Consider the following 21906-nt stretch of genomic DNA (forward strand, 5'->3'; position numbering starts at 1 on the left):
ACAACCAAATACTATGTGCGGCCCCCCATAGGACCTTGTTCTGAACAAATCAAACTTTAAAAGCATTTTCGAAATAATTGGGGAAACTTTAATGTGAGCTGGGTATTTGATGACATTAAGAAATCATCGTCAATTTTGGTAAGTGTAATTATCGTATTATGGTTTGGTAAGAAAATGTAATTATTTTAGAGATACTAAGGTAATATTTGAGAAGACATGTCATAATGTCAAGGATTTGCTTTAGAATACAAAAGAAAAACTGAATAGATAAAACTAAGTGTCAGCGCTATTGAACCAAGATGACAGGTGTATGGGATTCATTATATTAGCATATAGCTGAAATCTCTAATAATAAATTAATAAATATTACCAAATGAATAACCCATACAAATGAAACAAAGAAAGAAAATCAAAATGTTTTCCAGTTAATTTTATGTATCACGAACATATAGAAAATTTAAAATTCAGTTTAACAGCTAATTAAAATTGTGCCAGCAGACCTGTACCAAAATAGATTTAAATGACATTAAGTTACAAGCTCTTTTCTGTAGCAGTAATTCTCAACTCTTGCTACATAGTAAAACCATCTTGAGATCCTAAAAACATAGGAATGCCTGTGACCCACTCTAACTATTCTCAGCCTGGGGTAGAATCTGGTGACTTCAACGTGCAGCAAAATTTTGAGAAACAATGTTCTATAAGACCTATATGTTTACCTTCATGAATAAATGTTGTATCTGTTCACAATGATAACTGTTTTAACGTCAATGACTTCCTACAACAAGTCTGCTTTGCCTTTCTCTTAAAAACTTTATGATGAGAATGCCTGTTATTCAATTTGAAATACAAGGAAAGCTCTAAAATAAATACTCTTTGTACACACTCTCTCTCCTAATTTTTAGAATGTAGATAACATGATCATGAAAAATTACTTCCAGCAATTTTTCTAAAAGTGATCTACCCCTTAATAAATTAACTACACCTCTTAACATGATAAAATGATCCATTATAATGATGTCTCAATTTATAATCTGAAGGATTTTTGATCACCGTGTTCTTTGAAACAGAGTATGTGAATGACTAATAGTCGGCCACGTTTGTGATTATGTATTTTAGATGTCAGATTTTAAACTCATTACAAAGCACTTAGTCTTCTTTCTTTGAACAAATTACATTTTCTGAGACACTGTGATACCTAGCATTAAAGGAAACAGAAAAGCCAGACATAAATGTTAGTCTTAAAAAATTACTATGTAAAATAAATCAATTAAAATTTATAGTACTGATTCTAAAGTAATTAAATTCAGTCAAGTAGCTAGATCTAATATAAAAATCATAAAAGGTAAAGTGAAGCCCCCTACAAATATTTAGCAAAAGAGTATCACCTTATATTTGTGTTCTTACAAAATTTTTGAAATACTCTATCAATTATTTCATTTTGAACAAGTACTGTTACAGGAAGACTGAGCAGGAAGTTAATTCCACCAATACTAGTCTGTTGAAGTCATCTGATTAAATAATTAGAGGAAAAGATTCAGTTATTATTCTAAAAGGCATGACCTCACTCATGTGATATTGGATATCACCGTAAACAATGTTTAAAAAGCAAAAAGAAAAGTGGAAACTGAGATCAAAATATTCACCAAATGTATGAAGAAGAAAATTGTGTCTTCATGTCCTACAAATGAATACTTTGGGATAGAGATCAATTATTTAAAAAGATAAATTACTGAAAAATACTTTTCCAAAAACTGACCTAACATACGTGAATAAAGCTGAAGGCTTGGCTCATCCAAAATATGCATATTAATATCCTTACTATGCATTTTATAAGAATTACTGTACAACCTAACAGAAAGAATGTAGGCAAGCAATTTAGAGAATTGTGACTATCAAATAAACATTTAAAGACTGTAAACTAAATCTTAGCAGAAATTAAAATAATAGACATTTTCCTATCAAATTAGTCTTGTGAAATTAAAAAATAGTATGCTGATGGGGGAAAAAGTAGGACACCCAGCCTCATACATAATTAATGTTAGTTTAAGTTAATATCACCTTTAGATGAAGAAATTTGCAAATAATGCAAATAGGCTTTAACATTTTCTTTGACCCAATAATTCTAATTCTAGGAATCTAGTCTAAGAAAATAATTTGAGAGGCAAAAAAGTACAAGGGTGTTTTAATAAAAAGTATGGAATAGCCTACATGTCCACTTTCAAAGGTACGACATACCCATGAACATGCTATGCAGATAGTAAAACTATCTTTTAAAACAAATTCTAAGTAAAATGTCAATTACAATAAAAGATAATGCAAATCTGCAAATACAGAGCAATTTTAATTTTGTACAGAAACATGTATTTACATTAAAAATATAAAAATAAACAGTTATCTCTTGTGAATTATCAAAACCAGGGTCCATTATCTGATTTTTAAAACCTGTAACTCACCTATTTTTAACCTATTTTTGAGTATAGTTAAAAAGCCCAGTTATAAGAAGATGCAAAAACATTAAAACAGATACAAAAATGAAGTCACTTAGGAAAGGCTAAACATTTTTTCCTTTTTCTTGTGAGGCAGAGATGAAGAAACAAAAATGCGTTATACTAAAAAATTCAACACAGAAGTGGAAAAAGACACTAGACAATTTTTTGGCGAAGGGAGCAACTTAATTTACATGCCTTTAATGTAAAAATATAGAACACTTAAAAAATGAACAAAAGCGGCCAGGCATGGTGGCTCACACCTGTAATCTCAGCACTTTGGGAGGCTGAGGCGGGCGGATCACCTGAGATCAGGAGTTCCAGACCAGCCTGGCCAACATGGTGAAATCTGATTTCTACGAAAAAACACAAAAGTTAGCCAGGGGTGGTGGTACACGCCTGTAGTCCCAGATACTCGGGAGGCTGAGGCGGGAGAATCGCTTGAACCCGGCAGGTGAAGTTGCAGTGAGCCGAGACGGCGCCACCGCACTCCAACATGGGCGACAGAGTGAGATTCCGTCTCAAAGAAAAAACAAATGACTTTCTTATTGTTTTAAAAGTTTCACCAAGGTCGTAAGATCACAAGAAAAATGGTGATAAATTCCCTAGAAGAATCCAGGTGACTTCTAACCAAGCCTCCCACCCAGGATCCAAGCACATCTAAGTATATTCAGATGGGCAAACACACATAGCTCAGTAGGGTCCAAAGAAGTGATTATTGTAGTCCATTGTTAATACTAACTGGTGTTTCTTGGTATTTTATCTTTAAATTGTTTCTTTGATGAGCTGCATGTGAATTTTTCAACTTCTTAGAAACTGTATGTAAAATCTTGATGACACCATTTATTTTAATAAAGTAATGTATCTGCCAAGCGCCTAGCTGAATGCCTATGACCTAGAAGCTACTCAATAAATTCTGATTCTTTCTAAAACAATGTCTATCAGTAAAGAGTTTAATAATCTATAGTAATAATTATAAGCAAAAACCATGTTTCACTGTTTCACTCTTTGCCTTTAAAAACTGCTGCACACTGTGAAATATTCAATCTTAGTAACTTGAATTACGAATTAAGCTAGACACAAAAGAGTGTAAGTGAACTAAAGCATCTACTACAGTCATAATAAACACTATGACTTGTGCTAGATACACCAGAAAATTCGAATAAAGGGTCAGGTTTGCAGTTGCCAGAATTAACAGGTAGTTGATTCTGATTAGTTACCAGAATCAAATACCAACTGCCTTAGAGTATCTCTCTCTACATATATACCACTTACAGATTTCATATTCACAAACTGATGGCATGATTGTTATATATTGAGAAGTAAATATTTCCAATAACTACTTCATTATACTATTTTTTCTTTTTGAAATGACGGACATAATCTAAATTGTAAAAGCTAGTTTGTCAACTCTCAATTTTGAGTTCCATATATATAAAAATGACTTAAAGATAATCTTACAAATACTAGAAATCAAGAAATACACCAAATAAAAGGAAACTCTAAAATTCCAGCTTAACTTATAAATCACTTCGCACATTTTACTTACAAAGTAAGATTTTCCTTTATTTTTTTCTTCATGTTGATTCCACTCTATCAACTATAAGTTGCATATGTTTGCACTGTATTTTTATGAGGTGGTTCAAGTCCATTGTGGTACAAAGTAAAATATAAATGATTAAGACAAAATGCAAAGAAACAGCAAAATTAATTTTACAAAAAATTTCTTCTAGTTTAAATTGTTTTTTGAAAAGGCCACTACAATATGCTTCAAAAAAAATCCCATATGCCTCCACCCATTATGTATGTTTTGTCTCTTAACATTTCACTGTTTCCATGCAATGCTAAATTAAAACAATCAGATCAGCACTGAAAAACACACACAAGAACTTCAGGCCTAGACTCAGGTATAGTGACATCAAGTTTAAAGTGTAAATATGGCATTAAGAATTCAACAGTATCTCTTCATTAGAGCTTTTCTTCTTTTGTTCTGGGAGAGTGGCATGGAAGAGAAGCCGAAAGTACTAAAAGGAACAAAACTAACATATAATTTTAATTAGACTTACGAAGAACACTTTGGGTTTTTCTTAACAGTATTCGTATGCCTTCTCACTTGAGAAAAAGAAAACTCATGAAACCTAACACAATTTGGTAAGGTCCAAAATGGGCGGATTCATTATACTTACTGGTACTTTTCCATTTGGCAAAATGGGCAAAAAGTGGTTAAGACAATAAAAATCATACCTAAGAGGGATGTCTCCTTGGCAAATGCTGCAGCAATAGCTGGGTCCAATGCAGGTTGTCCATCCCCAGATGGAAGATCAGGTCGAGTATAATCCCTACTTTTATCATTGTTGTATTTTACATTCAAATTCACAAGTTTGGAAAAATCAATCCTTAGGGTACAGCAGGCATTATAAATATTCTGACCATCTAGGGCCTGTAAAAGTGAATAAGGTATATCAGCAATCTTAAACAAAAAATAAAAATTAGTGAAAGTTTAATTTTAGTAATAAAACTCAACAACAAAAACTCGAACTTAAAAGCTACCAGGAAAAGGATTCAAATTTCATATATCAAATTTTGCTATTCCAGCTGTCCATGTATTAGTTTCCCCCAAATATTACCTTCCTTAAATAGAAAATGCTACTTCAACCTAAAACACAACCAGCTAAGCATCCATGCTAATACTTTTAATTTTTAAAAATTGCAAATAGGTTAATTTAAAAAAAACTAATAAGGGTCACAAACAGGAAGTGCTACCAAAGTAGTACCACACTACTCTGCTCAATAAGATTAATTTTATTACGCATATATTTATTGCTGGATGGCAGTACTTACATGATTCAGTACAGTTTTATAAGGTAACTGCTATTTGATGCCACATTGTACAAAGTTGCTTCAAACCAAATTATCCTAACACATAATAGTAATTCCCATAAAATGAGGCAAAAAAGAAAAAAACTAGTATTTTCCTTAACCTGAATGTTCACCCCCAATCAGATTATCTTGATGAAATTAGCAAATCCAATGTCATTCCAGAAAAGTTCTGAAACTGACAAGTGCCAGGTCTAGGATTAATTAAAAGCCTAGACTCTTTTAGGTCATCTTAAGCAAGTTATTTAACCTCTCCAAATCTCAATTTATTAATCGGGAAAACAGGAATGATGACAATGGCTGTCATGCTTCTTCACAGGGTTATTAAGAGGACTAAATTAAAGACAACATATGTGAAAATACATCATGAATTATAAAGGACTATGTTACCGCTATGATTATCTTGTATTTTTCTGCTCCTATATAATCACCATTTCTAGTTCAGCTGGATATAAGCTGGAAACAAACTAGAGAACAGGTGAACATACTGTTAACTTTTCATTAGAAGAATAAACATGTCGTGTTATGGAAAAAGTAAACCTCTACAGTTGCTTAAGTATATAAAGCTTTTAATTCAAATATTCTCACCTCTGGGAATATAAAACCTTTTCTCTTAATACACGAATTTTTTTATGGACTAATTTACCTAGCTAAAAACTAACCTAGAAAATAATTCAACACAGGTTCATCCACTTCAATACAGCACTGGTAAAAACTCAAAGAGAGTTCATACACATCAGAATTTGAATTACATTTGGGTTAGGCAAGGTACCTATCATCACATAAAGTGGAAGCCATGTATCAATCAACTTTATCAGCCAGAATAACATAACTATTAATTCAACACCCTGGTGTAAAGGCAAACAAAGCACTGAAGATAGGTATTCATTTACTAATGTAGCATTCCTATAGGGAAAATGTGAGATAAGTAATAGAATTGATGTTTCTATACAATAGATAAATACCAAAAGACAAGCAGCAAAATTCACTCTTAGGTGACTACTTCAATGTTATCAAAGAGAAAATGATACCTTATGAGAAAAGAGCCCGGTTTGAGTCCCAGTAACTAGGTTAATGCTAAAAGTGCTGATACAAAATTACTAAACATACACTAAGTTTTTTAGGAGCTGAATTCTTTCCCAGCAATACTGAGGTGACTGCCAAATTATCTAACAATTAATATGCAAATTGTTAGAAAGCCCTCCAGGAAACTTTGAAATTTTCCCTTTGAACATTAAAAACAAAAACAAAAACTTTATGTAGGTGAAAGATGCACAAGTATACCTAAGGTACAAGAGCTAGAGAAATAAGCAAACAAGATGTAAATTAATCATCTGTTAGCAAAAGAGGAAAGAAATAGGAGCGGAGGGTGTATGAAAACAAAAATCCAGATATTTTAAATAGTTGGCTAAAGTAGATGACCACAAATAAGAAAGGGAGTAAAATCAAATTTAAAAAATATATGCAAGCTCACTTCAAGCTCATATATTTGCAAAATCCCAAGAAATAGCAGTAGCACACAAACCAGTCCTGTGGATCAGCAATCAGGAATGCGGTGATCTTGTTGGAGCAAAGATTTCTGACAGTAAAAGCTCAAGACAATTTGCAGAAAAACCTTCCAAATGTGCCTACTCACAGCGAAGGTTTAGACAGTAAGCAAAAACAATCAGAAAAAAAATTTTCATGTAAATTTAAAGTTTATGGCTAAAACATGGAAATCAAAACACAGGAAAGATACTAGGCACAGAAAGCATAATTAAAGCAGCATAATGAAACGTTGCATACGGACTGAAAACATGAAAAGCCAAAATAAAACTATTTCCATTTTTCTCATTGTTTACTATTTATAACTTACTTTTTTGAAGAGATTGTTGGGAATCAGATTTAACACACGCTGAGAGAAACCTTAACTTCCAAATTCTTTAAATATTTACTTTTTAATTTTTGGCAAGTCATGAAAAATTATCAAAATCAACAACACAAAATTAAGCATATAATACTAATGTAATACTTCAGACTATTTACCAATATCAAATAACCCCACCCTGGTAGATTATGCAGGATTTTCCTAAAGCATCCTAAAACCACTGATTTCATCATAAATTCTCCATTAATATGAATGTAAAATATACAGATTGTAAATTAAGCAGATGTCAAGGAGAATCTTTGCCCAAGAAATTAGGAAAGGATAATTCCATTAGGTCTCTCAAAGAATCTGCATAAAGCAATGTGTACTCTGTGAGAAGGAAATGAATGACACAATCTTACTGCCGCAAATGTTTTATTTCACATTTATTTTTATTATCAGTTAGTGATGAAATGGAATCTCCTGGAAGAAATAAATAATAAGAAACAACCACTTATATGTTAAAATAAAATGATCATATAAACAGGACTTCCAGAAGACACAATATACTGTCCAGTGTCAACTAAAGATATTCCTAATAAAGACATAATGTTTCTGAAAAGCTGTTTCTAATAACAAAAACCAAAAAGAACCATTTCCTACTTATGTGTGTTATAATGTAAGGACTATGTAAAACAATTTTTAAATCCCAGGCAAAAAGGAGATTACATTATCTGTCTTTTTATACTATTAAAAAGATTGATATTTTTATGCATCAAGTAATTACATTCCTCAACATCATAAAAGCTGAATTAGAATGCCAAGACACATCTTTGCCTAATACACTACTTTCCAATAAATAAACAAAATTTTCTAAAAAGTATTCAAGTGTTTTCTTTAATAAATGAGGATTGCATAAAATACTTTTTATTGATAATTAGGATTGTTACTATGACTTCTGATTTTCACCCTAAATGTCAATGCTTAATAAATACAGCAGAGAACAAAGCAGACATGGTACTCAGAACTTACAGTCCAAAAGAAAATATACACATTTAACGAATTATAAATTTTATGTGTGATACTGAGAACTAAGAAAGGACGGGATCTAATCTAGTTGAAATGTTACAGAAGACTTATCTCAGGAAGAGGCTTCCAAACTGATACTTGAAAGACAAAGAGAAGCAGAAGTTGGGCATAAAGAGATGAAGAGAAAAAATAGTATTAGCAAATGGAACAGCAATCTGTAAATCGAGACATCACAGAAAATACAGTATATGCAAGCTATTTAAAGAAGTCCAATATAGCTAAAAAGGCATGAGAAGAGGATGGAGAGGCAAGCTGAGGACTCATTTACAGTCTTACAAGCCATGATAAGGACTGTGGACTTTATTGCAAGGACAAAAAAGTCACTAAAGGGTATTGTGATTAGAAGCAATATGACTTGAGGTTGAGATGATTCTTAGTAATCTGTGGAAAAATAATGGAGGTAGGGGAAGATGTCAAAATGGTGAGTTCAGTCAGAAGGCAAAGGAAGTAGAGACATGAAGAGAATTATTACTACATCAATGCTACTTAAATTATGATTGACGGTCCAGAAGAACAGGCTACTCTGCATGAATATAAGAAGTCTGTGTCAAAATTTATGCCAATATCGACATTAAGCATACTGTTGCTAGAAGCATGCTGATTTCAGTCTGACACACACTACTACCTTTAGAGACCAGCATCTTGAGTAACACTGGCTTAGACTGCAGTGGTAGCAAAAGAGTTGGAGAAAAAAGGCCAGATTCAACAAAAATTTAGGAGGTATAATCAATAATATCTGATGACAGGCTGGAAGGAAGGGGAAAAATACCATGTTTATTGGCTTGTTAATGAGACTGAAGTTGGTATCTTGCACTTTACTAACACAGCAGACACCAAAAACAGGAGCTGGATTGAACACACTAAGTTTGAAGATATTCATTAGTCTGCCAGGTTCTTAGTGTGGGTCTCTTAGGAGAGGTCTGAGCTAGAAAATGTGATGTGAACTCTGTCTGAATCACAGAGGTTTAATGGAGCTGTGAGAGCAGGTGAGGCCTCCCAGGTAGAAGGGGAGTTACAGGACAAGGAAGAAATAGAGAGGTAGGATAAATCTAGGTGAGAAGTATCAGAGACGAAGAAGAAAGAGAATTTTAAGACAATGGTGCACAGTGCCAAATATTATCTAGATATTAAGTAAGACAAGGACTAAATCATACTACTAGCATTTAGCCACTCTAATAATCACTGGTGACACTAGGGAAGAGCAATTTGGGTCAACAATGCTAAAACCAAATTATAGTAAGTAGAGAAATGAGGAGATAACAAACAACAAAGATAGCCTATTTAAGAAGTCTGGTTATGAGTGAAAAGGGAGAGGGGAGGTAGGGTGATAGAAAGCATGTAATGAGTTATAGATGGATGGATTGAAAGTTGAAGGTAAATTCATTTAAAATGAAAGAAGCTGAAAATGTTTGAAACTGGTGAAAAGTGGCCAATATAGAGAGAAATAAATGAGAAAGAGGAGATGACAGATAGTGCAGTCTCTTGAGAGGCAGAAGATGATAGGCTTTGGTGTTTATTGGTCTTAGATAACTAAACATCTATGCCTTTTATTAAAAGAGAAAGACAAGTGTTGAGTATTAGCAGATTTTGCAAGAAAAGCTGAGGAAGCTTCCATGTGATTTTCCTCTTCAAGCAAGTGAGAATGAGGAGAGATATGGTAGAAGGGAAAATTTCTATCTGATATACGCATTGTGAAAAACAGAAAAACTGTTGACTGAAGAAACGTGAAGAGATTTTTAAAGTAGAGTAGAGGGCTTATTTGTAGTTGATGCTGATGGATTTAAACTGGTACCAATTGTCAGATTATGTAATATTATGTGATATTCTCTAAGTAGAGCCCAGATGCAGGCATGTAAAATCAACATTACTGTAGTTATCAAAAATGTAAATTTTACCAAAGGGTCTAGATTACAAGGTAATGGGGCAAAGCAAGTTTAGGAAACAAATTTCTTTTTCCTTCTCTAATAAGTGAAGTGTGAGTTCTGATAACAGAATAAGTACTTAGTAAAACAATTATCTACTCTCTTAGAATTATAACTTTAGATCTTTGTCAAGAAGACCTGAGTGCATATCTGCGCACAAACATCAATATTATAGTTGGATGCTTAGTATCTGTTCACAGAAGATTAAACAAAAATTTCAAAGTTGACATAATTGAGGTACTTTTATGAGATTAAATGTAACTATGTATTACTTCAGACAAGATACACATATAAACTATTTTCCCCATAAGAATTATAGCTCAAATACAGTATAATCCCCAATCAAATTTCATTTAATTGGTCCTCTAACAAATACTTTTCTTTGGGGTCAGAAGAGCAAGGAAAATATTCCACACCAAGAAAAATATAGACTATATTTCAATGTTTGAAGTTGTGAAAAATGTCACAGAAACCATGACTTCTATATTGTCTCCTATTCATAAAACCTCATACCACATTGATTTTGGTAGCCAGGGCATGTTAAAGGAGGATAATCATTTTTTGGAAAAAAAAAAAAAAAGAGAGAGAGAGAGAATTCTAATTGTTAACCTATGCCTGAAGTGGAAAGCATAATAAGATTAGATTATACCCGAGAACCAGTGAGAAGCAGCATACTGGAGAGAAAGGCTAAGACTGAAAAAATGTCTACCTTATAGGTGGTGTTCACTGTAAGTAATTCACCTCTTTAAATCTTAGCATCCTCTTGTAACGCAGGGGAAAACCCTGTTTTGTTGACAATATAGAGTAGTGGTCAAAAAAAATGAGACTACAGCACTTGGTAAACTATTACAATTATGCTATTATTACTTGTATAGCCTTTCTGCTACCTACAACTAATTTTGCTCCCAAAATGAGGTTGTGAGGATGGAAATGCAATGAAACAATTATAAAAAATGGTCTGGGCTCCACAGAAGTAATCTTGATCTGGAGGAAGCATTTAAGTATTAGAGACAATAATTAATCTGAAAGTAAAAGAAAGAATGAAAGGAAGAAAACCAGTTAAGACAAATGTAAGCTTATTAAATGGTTTCATAATAATGGCTTAATAATGAATTTTTAATAGCTTAATAATGGAATAGTAATAATAATGAGATACTATGGCACAAAAAGTTAGAAACAGAGCAAAAGTAGATTTAAGATATACAAACAGAAGATTAAGGTACTTGGAAGCAAAGATGTGGTATGCAGTTTTCAGTGGCAGCCTTGACGGGAAATTTTACATCTCTCAATGACCTTACATCCTCCATATATAACGATGACAAAAAAGATAAATGATATGAATAAAAAGTGACTAGAAACCTATTCATAAAACCTTTAAAAAAAAAAAAGACATTAAAGAGAATATATAGTTTTAAATAAACTGAGAGCCTATCATAGCATTTGAGCCACATCTGTATATTTCAGCCAAACTCTCTTGAAAACTAATTACTTTGAAATTCCCAGTAAAAGCCACTCCAAATCTTATGCTGGTGCACATCCACAATATAGTCCTGCTTTTTTCTTAAGAGTACAAACTTTTGTCCTTAAATTAAAAAAAAAAAAAAAAAAGTTAAATAATAGAAGCCTACATCGTGGTTAACTACAACTACAGTTTTCCTAAAAATAAATATTTCTCTTTTATGATAAATATTAAAGTCTCTTAATATCATTTTAATGCCATCAGTTTCTACTATCTATAATGCTACAAGATTTTATTAAGTATATATACATATATATATTTTTCTACAATATATATTTTTCTACATATACATTTCAATAAAAAAAATCACCATCTCAAAAGAAAGACTTACTAGTTTTGCTTGTTGGGCATTTACTGGATCACCATACTGGAGCAAAGCTTGAAACTGGTTATTTTTTGTAAATGTGATTATCTTCAATACAGCACCAAACTTAGAAAATATCTGTTAAAATATTAAAATCAAAACATTACTTATTTACTATATTATTATTTCTCTAATTTGTAGGTTATTATGCAGATTAAACTTACTTGGTGAAGAACATCAAGTGTTACAGGGTAGTACATGTTGTCAATAATTATTCTAAGTACTGGACTCTGGGCTGGAGTCACTGCACTCTCGCTAACTGTGGTGCCACTAAGAGGAGTATTTGCTGTCTGGACAGCTGTCACAGCTTGAAGAACTGCTTGAGCACGCTGGAAATTAAGATTATGTAATTTAGAAACATACCCATTATTGTCACATACTTTGCTACCTGTTACACTACTAGTTCACTTTGTTCCTAGAACTTACACAGATTAAACAAAATTAAATGGCCACTCAACAAATATTTTTAAGCACCTGCCATGAGCCAGGTACTACCTGTTTAATAAATCAAATATTCTACTAGTATTTCATTCAAAAAAATTATCCAGGCTTTGGGATCAGTGTTGAACAAGCAAAGGTATGATATGTAATTTATTCTCAAAAGAACAAGATGTAGTTTTACAGACAAATGTACCCATCAGAAAATGTTTTAAACAGAAATTTAGAGAACAATAAAACTTTAACATTAATCACTCCATAAAACAGGTACATTGTAAATCTCAACAAGGGGCTTACTGAATTATCCAAAAGAACTCCCATAAAGCTTATTATTTCTAATACAATCTTAAAATAGGGACATTCAGAAAATACATTTTTCATACTACACTTAACTTCTGACACCAAAATTTTTAGAATAGAAACCGACGTGTAGTCTAGTCCAAAACCACAAAATTCTCAGGTAAACTTCAAGATAAAATATGAAGGATATTTCCCATACATTTTATGGTATCAAATACACCATCAATTATAAAATGCACTATTGTTTTATGTATGACTAATAAGATGTTGCCAATTAACTATGGAAGATAGACTATTGTAGGACATATCAAATTTCTGAGATTTTAAAATGCAAAAAAATATACCCATAAAACTGAATAAACACAGTATTTGTAGGAAATCTGTCAATCAAATATTATGTTAAATGCTCCAAAAGACTGCCTTTATTACTATTATCCCTTTTCTGTTATTATTATTATGACAGAGTCTATGATAAGGAAATATTTCTTTCCACCTTATCTGTGGGCAAAAAACATACAAAGGCAAACAATTCTAAAATATAACAATGACAAATACTACAAATACCTATATATAGGTTTACAGTTTGAAAAACCTGTATTAACAGGTTAATGAAAGAGAATACAAAAGAATTAGGACACTCAGGAGAATAAACAAAAACAGTCATTTTACTAAAATATTATATAACGACAGATCACACAGCTTGAGAGTCCAGATACATATCTAAACAATCATTTAAATACTACCTAATTTTATCTACAAATTTATGTATTAGCCAAAATGACTTACTAATTAAAACTCAACATTTTGAAATGTGATAGATTATTTTTGTAGACATCTTGATACTATTATTGAAAAAATAATTGTAAATTGGTAAAATTATAGAGCAGAATCTATTCAAATGTTTAAATATATTAAAATATTTTAAGTAGCTCATTGCAATATTATCTTCTTCATTAGTGAACATGTTCTTACTGTATTTATCTATAATAACAAGCATAGACTACCACAACTTAGAAAAACACTAACATCTGCTGCTTCAAATAATAAAATGTGTTTTTTAAAATAGGAATCCATGATCATGGTATAAAAGTGGTATAAAAGATTAAAAATTCCCCTGCAGCTCTGTCACCCAGTCTATTTTCCCCTACCAACCCCTCACAGTATATCTTAGGTATCCTTCCAGAGATACTAGCTACATCTACAAGCATATATATATATATAAATATTATACTTATTCCATACTTTTTTCCAATACTATTCATATTTTTATTCAATACTATTCATACTTTTTAATTCAATACTATTCATACTTTTATTTAATACTATTCATTGTTCTCTATCTTCCTTTTATGGCTTAACAATCATGTTCTCTCACATCAGTAACAAATTACTTCATACATTTCTTTATAATTTCATGTTTTTAATGACTTCATATATTTTTTCTTATAATTCATGGAGAAGCGTTGGCTTGCAAACCTCGATTTTAATAAAACTTCTTATCAAAATATTACACATACGCAGAAAAGGACACAAAACCTAAGTAATAAAGCTCCATAAAATACCACAAATTGGACATCTCTGTGAAATAATTACCCAGATAAAAAACAGCATATTATTATCAACACTCTAGAAGCCATACTCATGCTTCCTCCAAGTTACATAAATGGAATCATATCAGATGTATTCTACTTTGGTTTGGCTTCTTTCAATAATTATGATGTACATTACCCATGTTTTGCAGGCAGTAGATTGTACTTGCAATGAGAATGTACTTGCAAATTACTTAAATAATAATGAACTAGAAATGGGATATTTAATGTCATTTTAAGAGGACACTGTGTGTGCTAAGTGAATAAGCCAAAGAAAGAAGGACAAATGCCACATTATCTCACTTACATATGCAATCTAAAAAAGCTGAACTCACATTAGTAGAGAGTAGAAAAAGAGTCACCAGAGGCTGGGGGAGGGAGGAGTGAACAGGGAAAGGGGAGATGATGGTCAAAGTACAAAGTTTCAGACAGGAAGAATAGGTTCTGGTGATCTAACGCACAGCATGGCAACTACTGTAATGTATAATATTGTATTGTGACATTGTAAAATAGACATTTGGTCCTCAACCCCATTTCCTGGCATACAACTCTAAATTCCTAATAAATCTCCAAAATGATATATTCTGTATGCTAATGAGTTGACTGATGGCTGGCAGCCCCACTTTAGGATGGGGACTGGTCACCTGAAAGACCAAGGCATGATTAGAGGCTTATTATCCTTTGTAATATCCTATATAATAAACTAGTGAATCTCAGTAAACGTTCCCTTGAGTTCTGTGTGCTGCTCCAGCAAATTAATGAAATCCAAAAGGGGGGTTGTGGGAACCCCAACTTGAAGCTGGGCAATCAGAAGTTCCAGAGGCCTGACTTGCTGGTGTCTGAGGAGATCTTGTGGGACTGAGCCCTCAACCTGTGGGATCTGATGCCATCTCCCAGCAGACAGTGTTGAAACTGAGCTAAGTTGGAGAACACTGCAGACCTGACTGCTTGCTTGGCGTGGAAAAAAATTCCCCCCATTTGTGGCCACAGAAGCCTTCTATGTTGATTGTTGTGGTGTGAGCAGAGGAAAAACAGTTTTTCCACATTCCACCGTATACTTCAAAATAGCTAAAGGAATTTTAAATGCTCTTACCATAAAGAAATTGTAAGTATTGGAAGTGATGAATATGTTAACTAGCCAGATTTGATCATTCCATAATATATATGTATTAAAACATCACATTGTACACCATAAGTATATACAATTATTTGTTAAAAACAAGTTAAAAATGCAAAAAAATCTAAGTCAAAAGAAAGAAGAGCAGATGTTTTCTTTTGGTATTCTTCCTCTTGAAAAATTATTAGAAGCGTACATTCTTTTTCAAAAGAAATTAAAAACTCATCATCAAATTTAAAAAGCATCTGAAATTTCAGTCCTATCTTTTAGGTAAAAAGTTTTACAAGCTTACTTTCCATAAACTATCAAAATGATTTTGTCACTTTGTAAAGTGACAAAAATCTATGAGGAATAGTTTTCCATTACATTTTTATTAAGAAAAAGTTTGTATTTTACTGACAGAGAAAGATATCATTAGTTTTAAAACTATATTAAAACAGCTAAAGTTTTAGATCATTACAGCAGTCTTATAATGTAGGTCAGAAAACACTCTAATGTTATTTTTAAATACATTAATTTTAAATAATATCTTCTATATTGCATTTTTAAAACATCAATACATTCATATATTCTTCATCCTTAAGATTTCTTTTCCAGGAAAACCATTAACACATCTTCAAAAAAAATTTTTCGTAAGAAATTAAGACCTATAAAAAAGTCAAATAACCAAAGGCATTGAACTTCATACCTTAAATTCTAAGCAGGAGAGTTGTATAAATAGTTTATGCTAATAATAAATCCTACCTGGTAAGTTTCTACACAAAAATTTTAACTTGCAACAAGACAAAGAACATTTGACCAGGGGTTTAAAGGAATTCAAAATGACATGGTATTTAATACTCAGAAACATTCTGCATGAAAATACCTTAAAAATAACAAGAAAATGCCTATAAGGAACATCTGAACAGGTAAACATTTCCTTCCTGTTAATGTTTATGAGATTCATAATATGTTCTAGGCCATTTTATTTATGTACCTACACATACTTACTTGGTTTAATGTATTATCTGTCTTTAGTTCTTTGTGATTCGAGTACTGGATATATATTGGTTGGTTACGAAGATGAGGTGTCACAGCAGAATAGTAATTAACCATAGTAATAGCTGCTTCCTCGGTTGCTAATTCCAAAAATGCCTGAAAATTTAAGTAGCACAATTTTAATACTATAAATTCAAATAAAATTAATAGCTAAGCAATCTATTCAGCTGATTTTAATTAATTATCTAGAATATAATCTTTCAAGTTACTTTTAAATGTTCTAATAAGTAGAATTAGAAATCTCTTGTTGAAGTTTAGGTATACAGTTAAAGCTAACCTCAGAAGAAAACTGAGTACATGCTGCTTCTGCCTTCCACCTATGATTTTTCACACCCACAAAGCTATTCCCGCAACAAATGCTAGAGAAAACGTAAACATTTTCTAGCATCAGAATTTTACCACTTCTACCCTAGAGAATATAAGACTTCCAAGTCATTTAAAAAGCAGTATAATTGTATAGACAAAGAACAAAATTACAAATTAAATGTCAGATTAACCTTAAGTATATAAAAGGGAGTGTTAGATTTCATAAATTCTTCTAAATGGTATCATTTAACATTTTTAAATAAAATTTCATATTCTCATAAAGCTTAAGATGCGACTACTACCCCTACTGATTTCTGATATCAAAGAACAGAGCCACAGTAAAAGAAATACTTCATTTGTATTTTCCACAATTTCGTAACAATTACTCAATTAGAGCCCTAAAGTGAATTCAAAAGGCAAAGCTTAAAAACTATAGTGATTCATTCACTTTGGCTACCTAGCATTAGTTTCCCACAGACATCTACTCAAAAAAGTGAGAATAAGACTTCTGTTCTTTAAGGAAAATAACCTACTATTTTCTCCCTTTTACAATTAATTCACACCTGCTGGATAGTTTGGGGTTTAACATTTCATAAACCCCGAAAGAAATGTACCTGATTTTTTCCTTTCAGCATAAGGATGTTGGTCACCTTACCAAAAGGTAAGCCTAAAGCAATAACTTCAGTTTCTGTTACTTCCCCAGGTAATTTTCGAATATGAAGTACACGAGAAGGAGCACCATCCATTTTATCTTCTCCTTTAAATTTTTTACTATCATTACCATTGGCTGAAAGACATTAAAAAACAGTCTTTATATATCAACAATAAAAGAATGTATGAATTTTCCTATTTGTGTAAAAAAACTACAAATTTCTAAAAAGAACTTAGAAACATAGCTGAGAATACTTAAGTAATTCTTGAAAATTCAAACGCTAGGCTTTCAAAGGAATAAAATCATATCCACCTATTATTATTAAATGAAATTATCAATTAGTTAAGATTGCTGTTAATGTTTCTCAACAGTACTATAAAAAGTAATTATTAATAAGCAACAACATTAAAATGTAATCTCATAAAGAAACTGTCCAATGACTAAGAATACAATCACAGTCATGTGCCACATAACTACATTTTGGTCACTGACAGGCCGCATATACAATGGTGGTCCGATAAGATTATAATACCATATTTTTATTGTACCTTTTCTGTTTAGATACATCGATACTTACTACTGTGTTACAACTGCCTCCAGTATTCAGAACAGTATCATGCTGTCAAGTTTGTTGCCTAGGAGCAAAAGGCTACATATACCATATAGCCTACGTGTGTAGCAGGTTTGTGTAAATGTACTCTATGACATTTATGCAGTGACAAAATTACCTAACAATGCATTTCTCCGAGGATATCCCCATCGCTATTCCCAAGATCTATGACTGTATCTTGTAATTTAATCATCTTATAATGAACTAATATGAACATTTTTAAAAAGTGAAAAAACTGGGTTGACAAAAATTAGGAAGATTATAATTTTACCTGAGAAATTATAAATTGTTTGATTTGAAAAATGTACTTGAAGGTGGGATCAAAGAATGTAACGTTTATAAAAATGATAATGCAGTCAATCCATATTATGGCTTATCTAATACTATTACCATCTAACCTACCTAATATTTTGTGACTATTAACATCAATATACTCTAAATCACTCATGAACTTAATTACCTTATTCTGTTACCGTGAGATTTAAAGTAACATAATTCAATCAACAAATTAGTTAACTGTCTTCATTCCAAATCTTCACCAAAAAATAAAAATATTATTCAAAATGCCTATAAAATAGGTAATATTTAAATACAGTTGTTTGAAGGACTTGCAGTATATCTACTATGCCAGATCAATGGTTCTTAGTCTTTTAGGTTCTCAAGGATATTTCTGAGACTGTAGCTAAAATAAAAGATCTTGACACATTCAGAAATATACATGTATACTCCATTTTGTATGAAACTTTAGGTAATTTATGGTATTTCCCAAAACATTCGACACAATCTATAAACAATATAATGTGTTTGTGTATATTCAACAATATCTATAAGACTGTCAAATTATCTTGGTCTCCAAAGTATCTTCAAAATTAATTCACTCATTAATTCCTTAAACATTTACTGGGTATGCAGGGATGTGTTTAGCAATGTTTTACGTTCTGAGGGTACAGCAGAGTGAACAAGACGATTATCATTCCTGATACCTTATAGTGGGGAGCTGGACTAACTAGTAACTAAACCAGATACTTTCTACGGTATGTGCTATGAGGTAAAACAGTGATGTGCTTAAAAGTGACTTTGTCTAGGACTGGAAGATGATAGTAGTAATGACTTCACTGGATGATCAGAGAAGGTATCTCTAAGAGATAATATATGGACTCAAGTTATACTTAAGTCATATTTTACTCTAGGAGTTTCACTTACATTTATATACTTGAACGGCCAGCCAATGCATTTAAAAATCCCCTTAGGTTGTCTTTGTACAGAAGAGTAAGCTCTGGCTTCTGAATATATTACCCTGAAAATCTTGGCTGGCTAGCTCTTCACCACTCCAGAAATATGAAAAAACTACAGGAAGCTATCACATGTCCTTCCACTACTGACAAAGATTTGTGTGTGCACAGAGCACCTGAATTTGTCAAAAGGAAGAGACTGAATTTTGCATTTTGTAGTATTTTATCTAACAAAATCATCTCTAGGCCCATTAATTGAAAATATAAGCTAAAGCAAAGAATCCAAAAAATACACATATACTTTAAAACATGTAATTGGCACACACAACAATCGGCATCAGTCAACAAGGAACACATATTCTTCTGATACAGGACTAAGACCTTTTTTTGACAAAGCAGTCTGAGTACTGAAACTTGATAATTTGTTCTTGTTCATTAGTTTGTTTGAATAACAAGAACAAATACTTCACAAGCCAACCTAAAGCCCCATGTGTTATAGGTTACGGTATCAGGATACTCAAAAAAGCAAATTTCAGTTTCTCCTAATTTGGTCTGTCCTTTTCCTTCTGGGAGAAAGACAAGGGGAAAAAAAAGACCAATAAAGATACTACCTATCACTGTACCCATAAGGAGAAAAAAGGCTTCCCCTTTCAAATGATTTTCCGAAAATAATTCCCAAAAGGCAAAAGCCTGCCTAAACCTATTATTAAGGAAACTAAATAATTTACTTTGGATTTGCGTTGGATGTTTTCTGGATGGTGGATGTTGAGCAGAAGTAAAACAGCTGAATAACACAGAAAGAAGGTAGGAAACTTACGAGAATCAAAGGATAAGACAAAGATCTTGACTTCTTGGAAAAATAGAGAAAAGATGTAATTTTATTTTGCATCAATATTTAACATTCACTGCTATTCTACTACATGCCAGGCAATTTACAACTCTCAGATTGCTATCATCATGACCTATCAACTCCATTTACAGGTAACAATTAGTTAAATGCCCAAGATTAGATAGTTACTAAGTGGTATAGATAGGAAGTAGCAGAGAAAGGATTAAACTTAGGGAGCATGATTCCATAGTCTGTGCTCTTCAACAACTACACTATAGAAGGATCTCAAAAACAAACTTTACATTACATACAGGATGCCTAAAAAAGATCTGTCCTTTTCTACCAAAGACCAAGCCAGTTACTGTAGTAAACTATCAACATTTACACTACCTGACACGTGTCTCAGTTAGTTAATAGCTTCCATGGGGTGACTACTAAGTATTAATCTTAGTGCCAAATATTATAAAAAGTCTTCATTTTAAATAAATGATACTATGAGAATGTGAAACTGGGAATGGGGGCTCCTTTAATAATATAACAAAGCCTATTTTCAAATATAAAAACACTTCAGTAACACCAAAAAAGGGTCCAAAAATGTGTGGTTCACAGCTTATGTTAGGTCTGTCTGTGTTACAGTTCTACGATTCTTCAGCATCTTCCCACGATCCTTAATGGGAAAGGTTTACTGGGGGAATGAAAGAGATCTTTCCCTTCCATTCCTCCAGTAAACCCAGAACTTTTGTTTGGATGTGTAAAACCAGTAATAATTCAAACGTTTATGTTCAGTTAAGAAGGCATGAGGTAATGCTTTTATTTATGCATATACATTTTATTCATTGCATATGAATGTAAAAATCTTTAAGCACACCATTTTCCATATATTATTCAACTCTTTTAAAGTCTCTTGCTTAGGGAAGATGTTCATGTAATCACGGATTCAAAGCAAACAAAATTTTAAAATGGTTTCCACTTGAATACTTCTCTTCCAAACTCAAAACCAGTTTTTTACCCCAATTCTAAAGCCAGGATCTTCCCCTCTGATCAGTACATCACTTTTCTCCTGCTGACTGACCTTTGTTCTCCACTAGCTTTTACTAGCAATATTTACATAAATGGGTGTCAGCAAGATCATGGGTAATTTGTTAAATCACCACATCTATCAGTCAGCAAGGAACTGTGAACCCTCTCTTCCTCACCGAATATCTCTGTTCTAATAGCACCCCTAAAAATTTCCATTTCTACTTTTCTAATTTCCCCCGACTCATTTGATACTTGCTTTGAATCCTGATTACTCATTCATTCCCCAAAATTGTTAGTTTCCCATGCTGTTTTTGTTCCGATACTCTACCTAACTTTACTTATTAAATATAAACACTCTAGCACTGGGTTTCACAATATCTATCTTATCTATCTATCTATCTATCTATCTATCTAAGACAGAGTTTTGCTGTATTGCCAGGCTGGAGTGCAGTGACGTGATCTTGGTTGACTACAACCGCCACTTCCCAGGTTTAAGTGATTCTCGTGTCACAGCCTCCCACGTAGCTGGGAATTCAGGCATGCACCACCACACCCAGCTAATTTTTGTATTTTCAGTAGAGATGGGGTTTCACCATGTTGGCCAGGCTGGTCTCGAACTCCTGGCCTCAAGTGATCCATCCACCTGCCTCAGCCTCCCAAAGTGCTGAAATA

The 21906-nt window shown here is 32.4% G+C and overlaps 1 protein-coding gene across 5 annotated transcripts in view; it reads right to left on the reverse strand.

Moving 5' to 3' along the window:
* PTBP2 (polypyrimidine tract binding protein 2) overlaps positions 1–21906 on the reverse strand; it is an 86937-nt gene that overhangs the window by 25651 nt on the left and 39380 nt on the right. For all 5 annotated transcript variants that reach the window (XM_003260089.3, XM_012500553.2, XM_012500552.2 and 2 more), the window contains 5 exons: positions 17506–17678; positions 16538–16681; positions 12268–12432; positions 12071–12181; positions 4731–4926 (listed from right to left, as the gene is read on the reverse strand). In XM_003260089.3, coding sequence (XP_003260137.1) covers positions 4731–4926; positions 12071–12181; positions 12268–12432; positions 16538–16681; positions 17506–17678 — 789 coding nt within the window. The remainder of the gene's footprint in view (positions 1–4730; positions 4927–12070; positions 12182–12267; positions 12433–16537; positions 16682–17505; positions 17679–21906) is intronic.

Source organism: Nomascus leucogenys, chromosome 12 (assembly GCF_006542625.1).
Source record: "Nomascus leucogenys isolate Asia chromosome 12, Asia_NLE_v1, whole genome shotgun sequence".
In the NCBI taxonomy this organism is placed as follows: Eukaryota; Metazoa; Chordata; class Mammalia; order Primates; family Hylobatidae; genus Nomascus; species Nomascus leucogenys.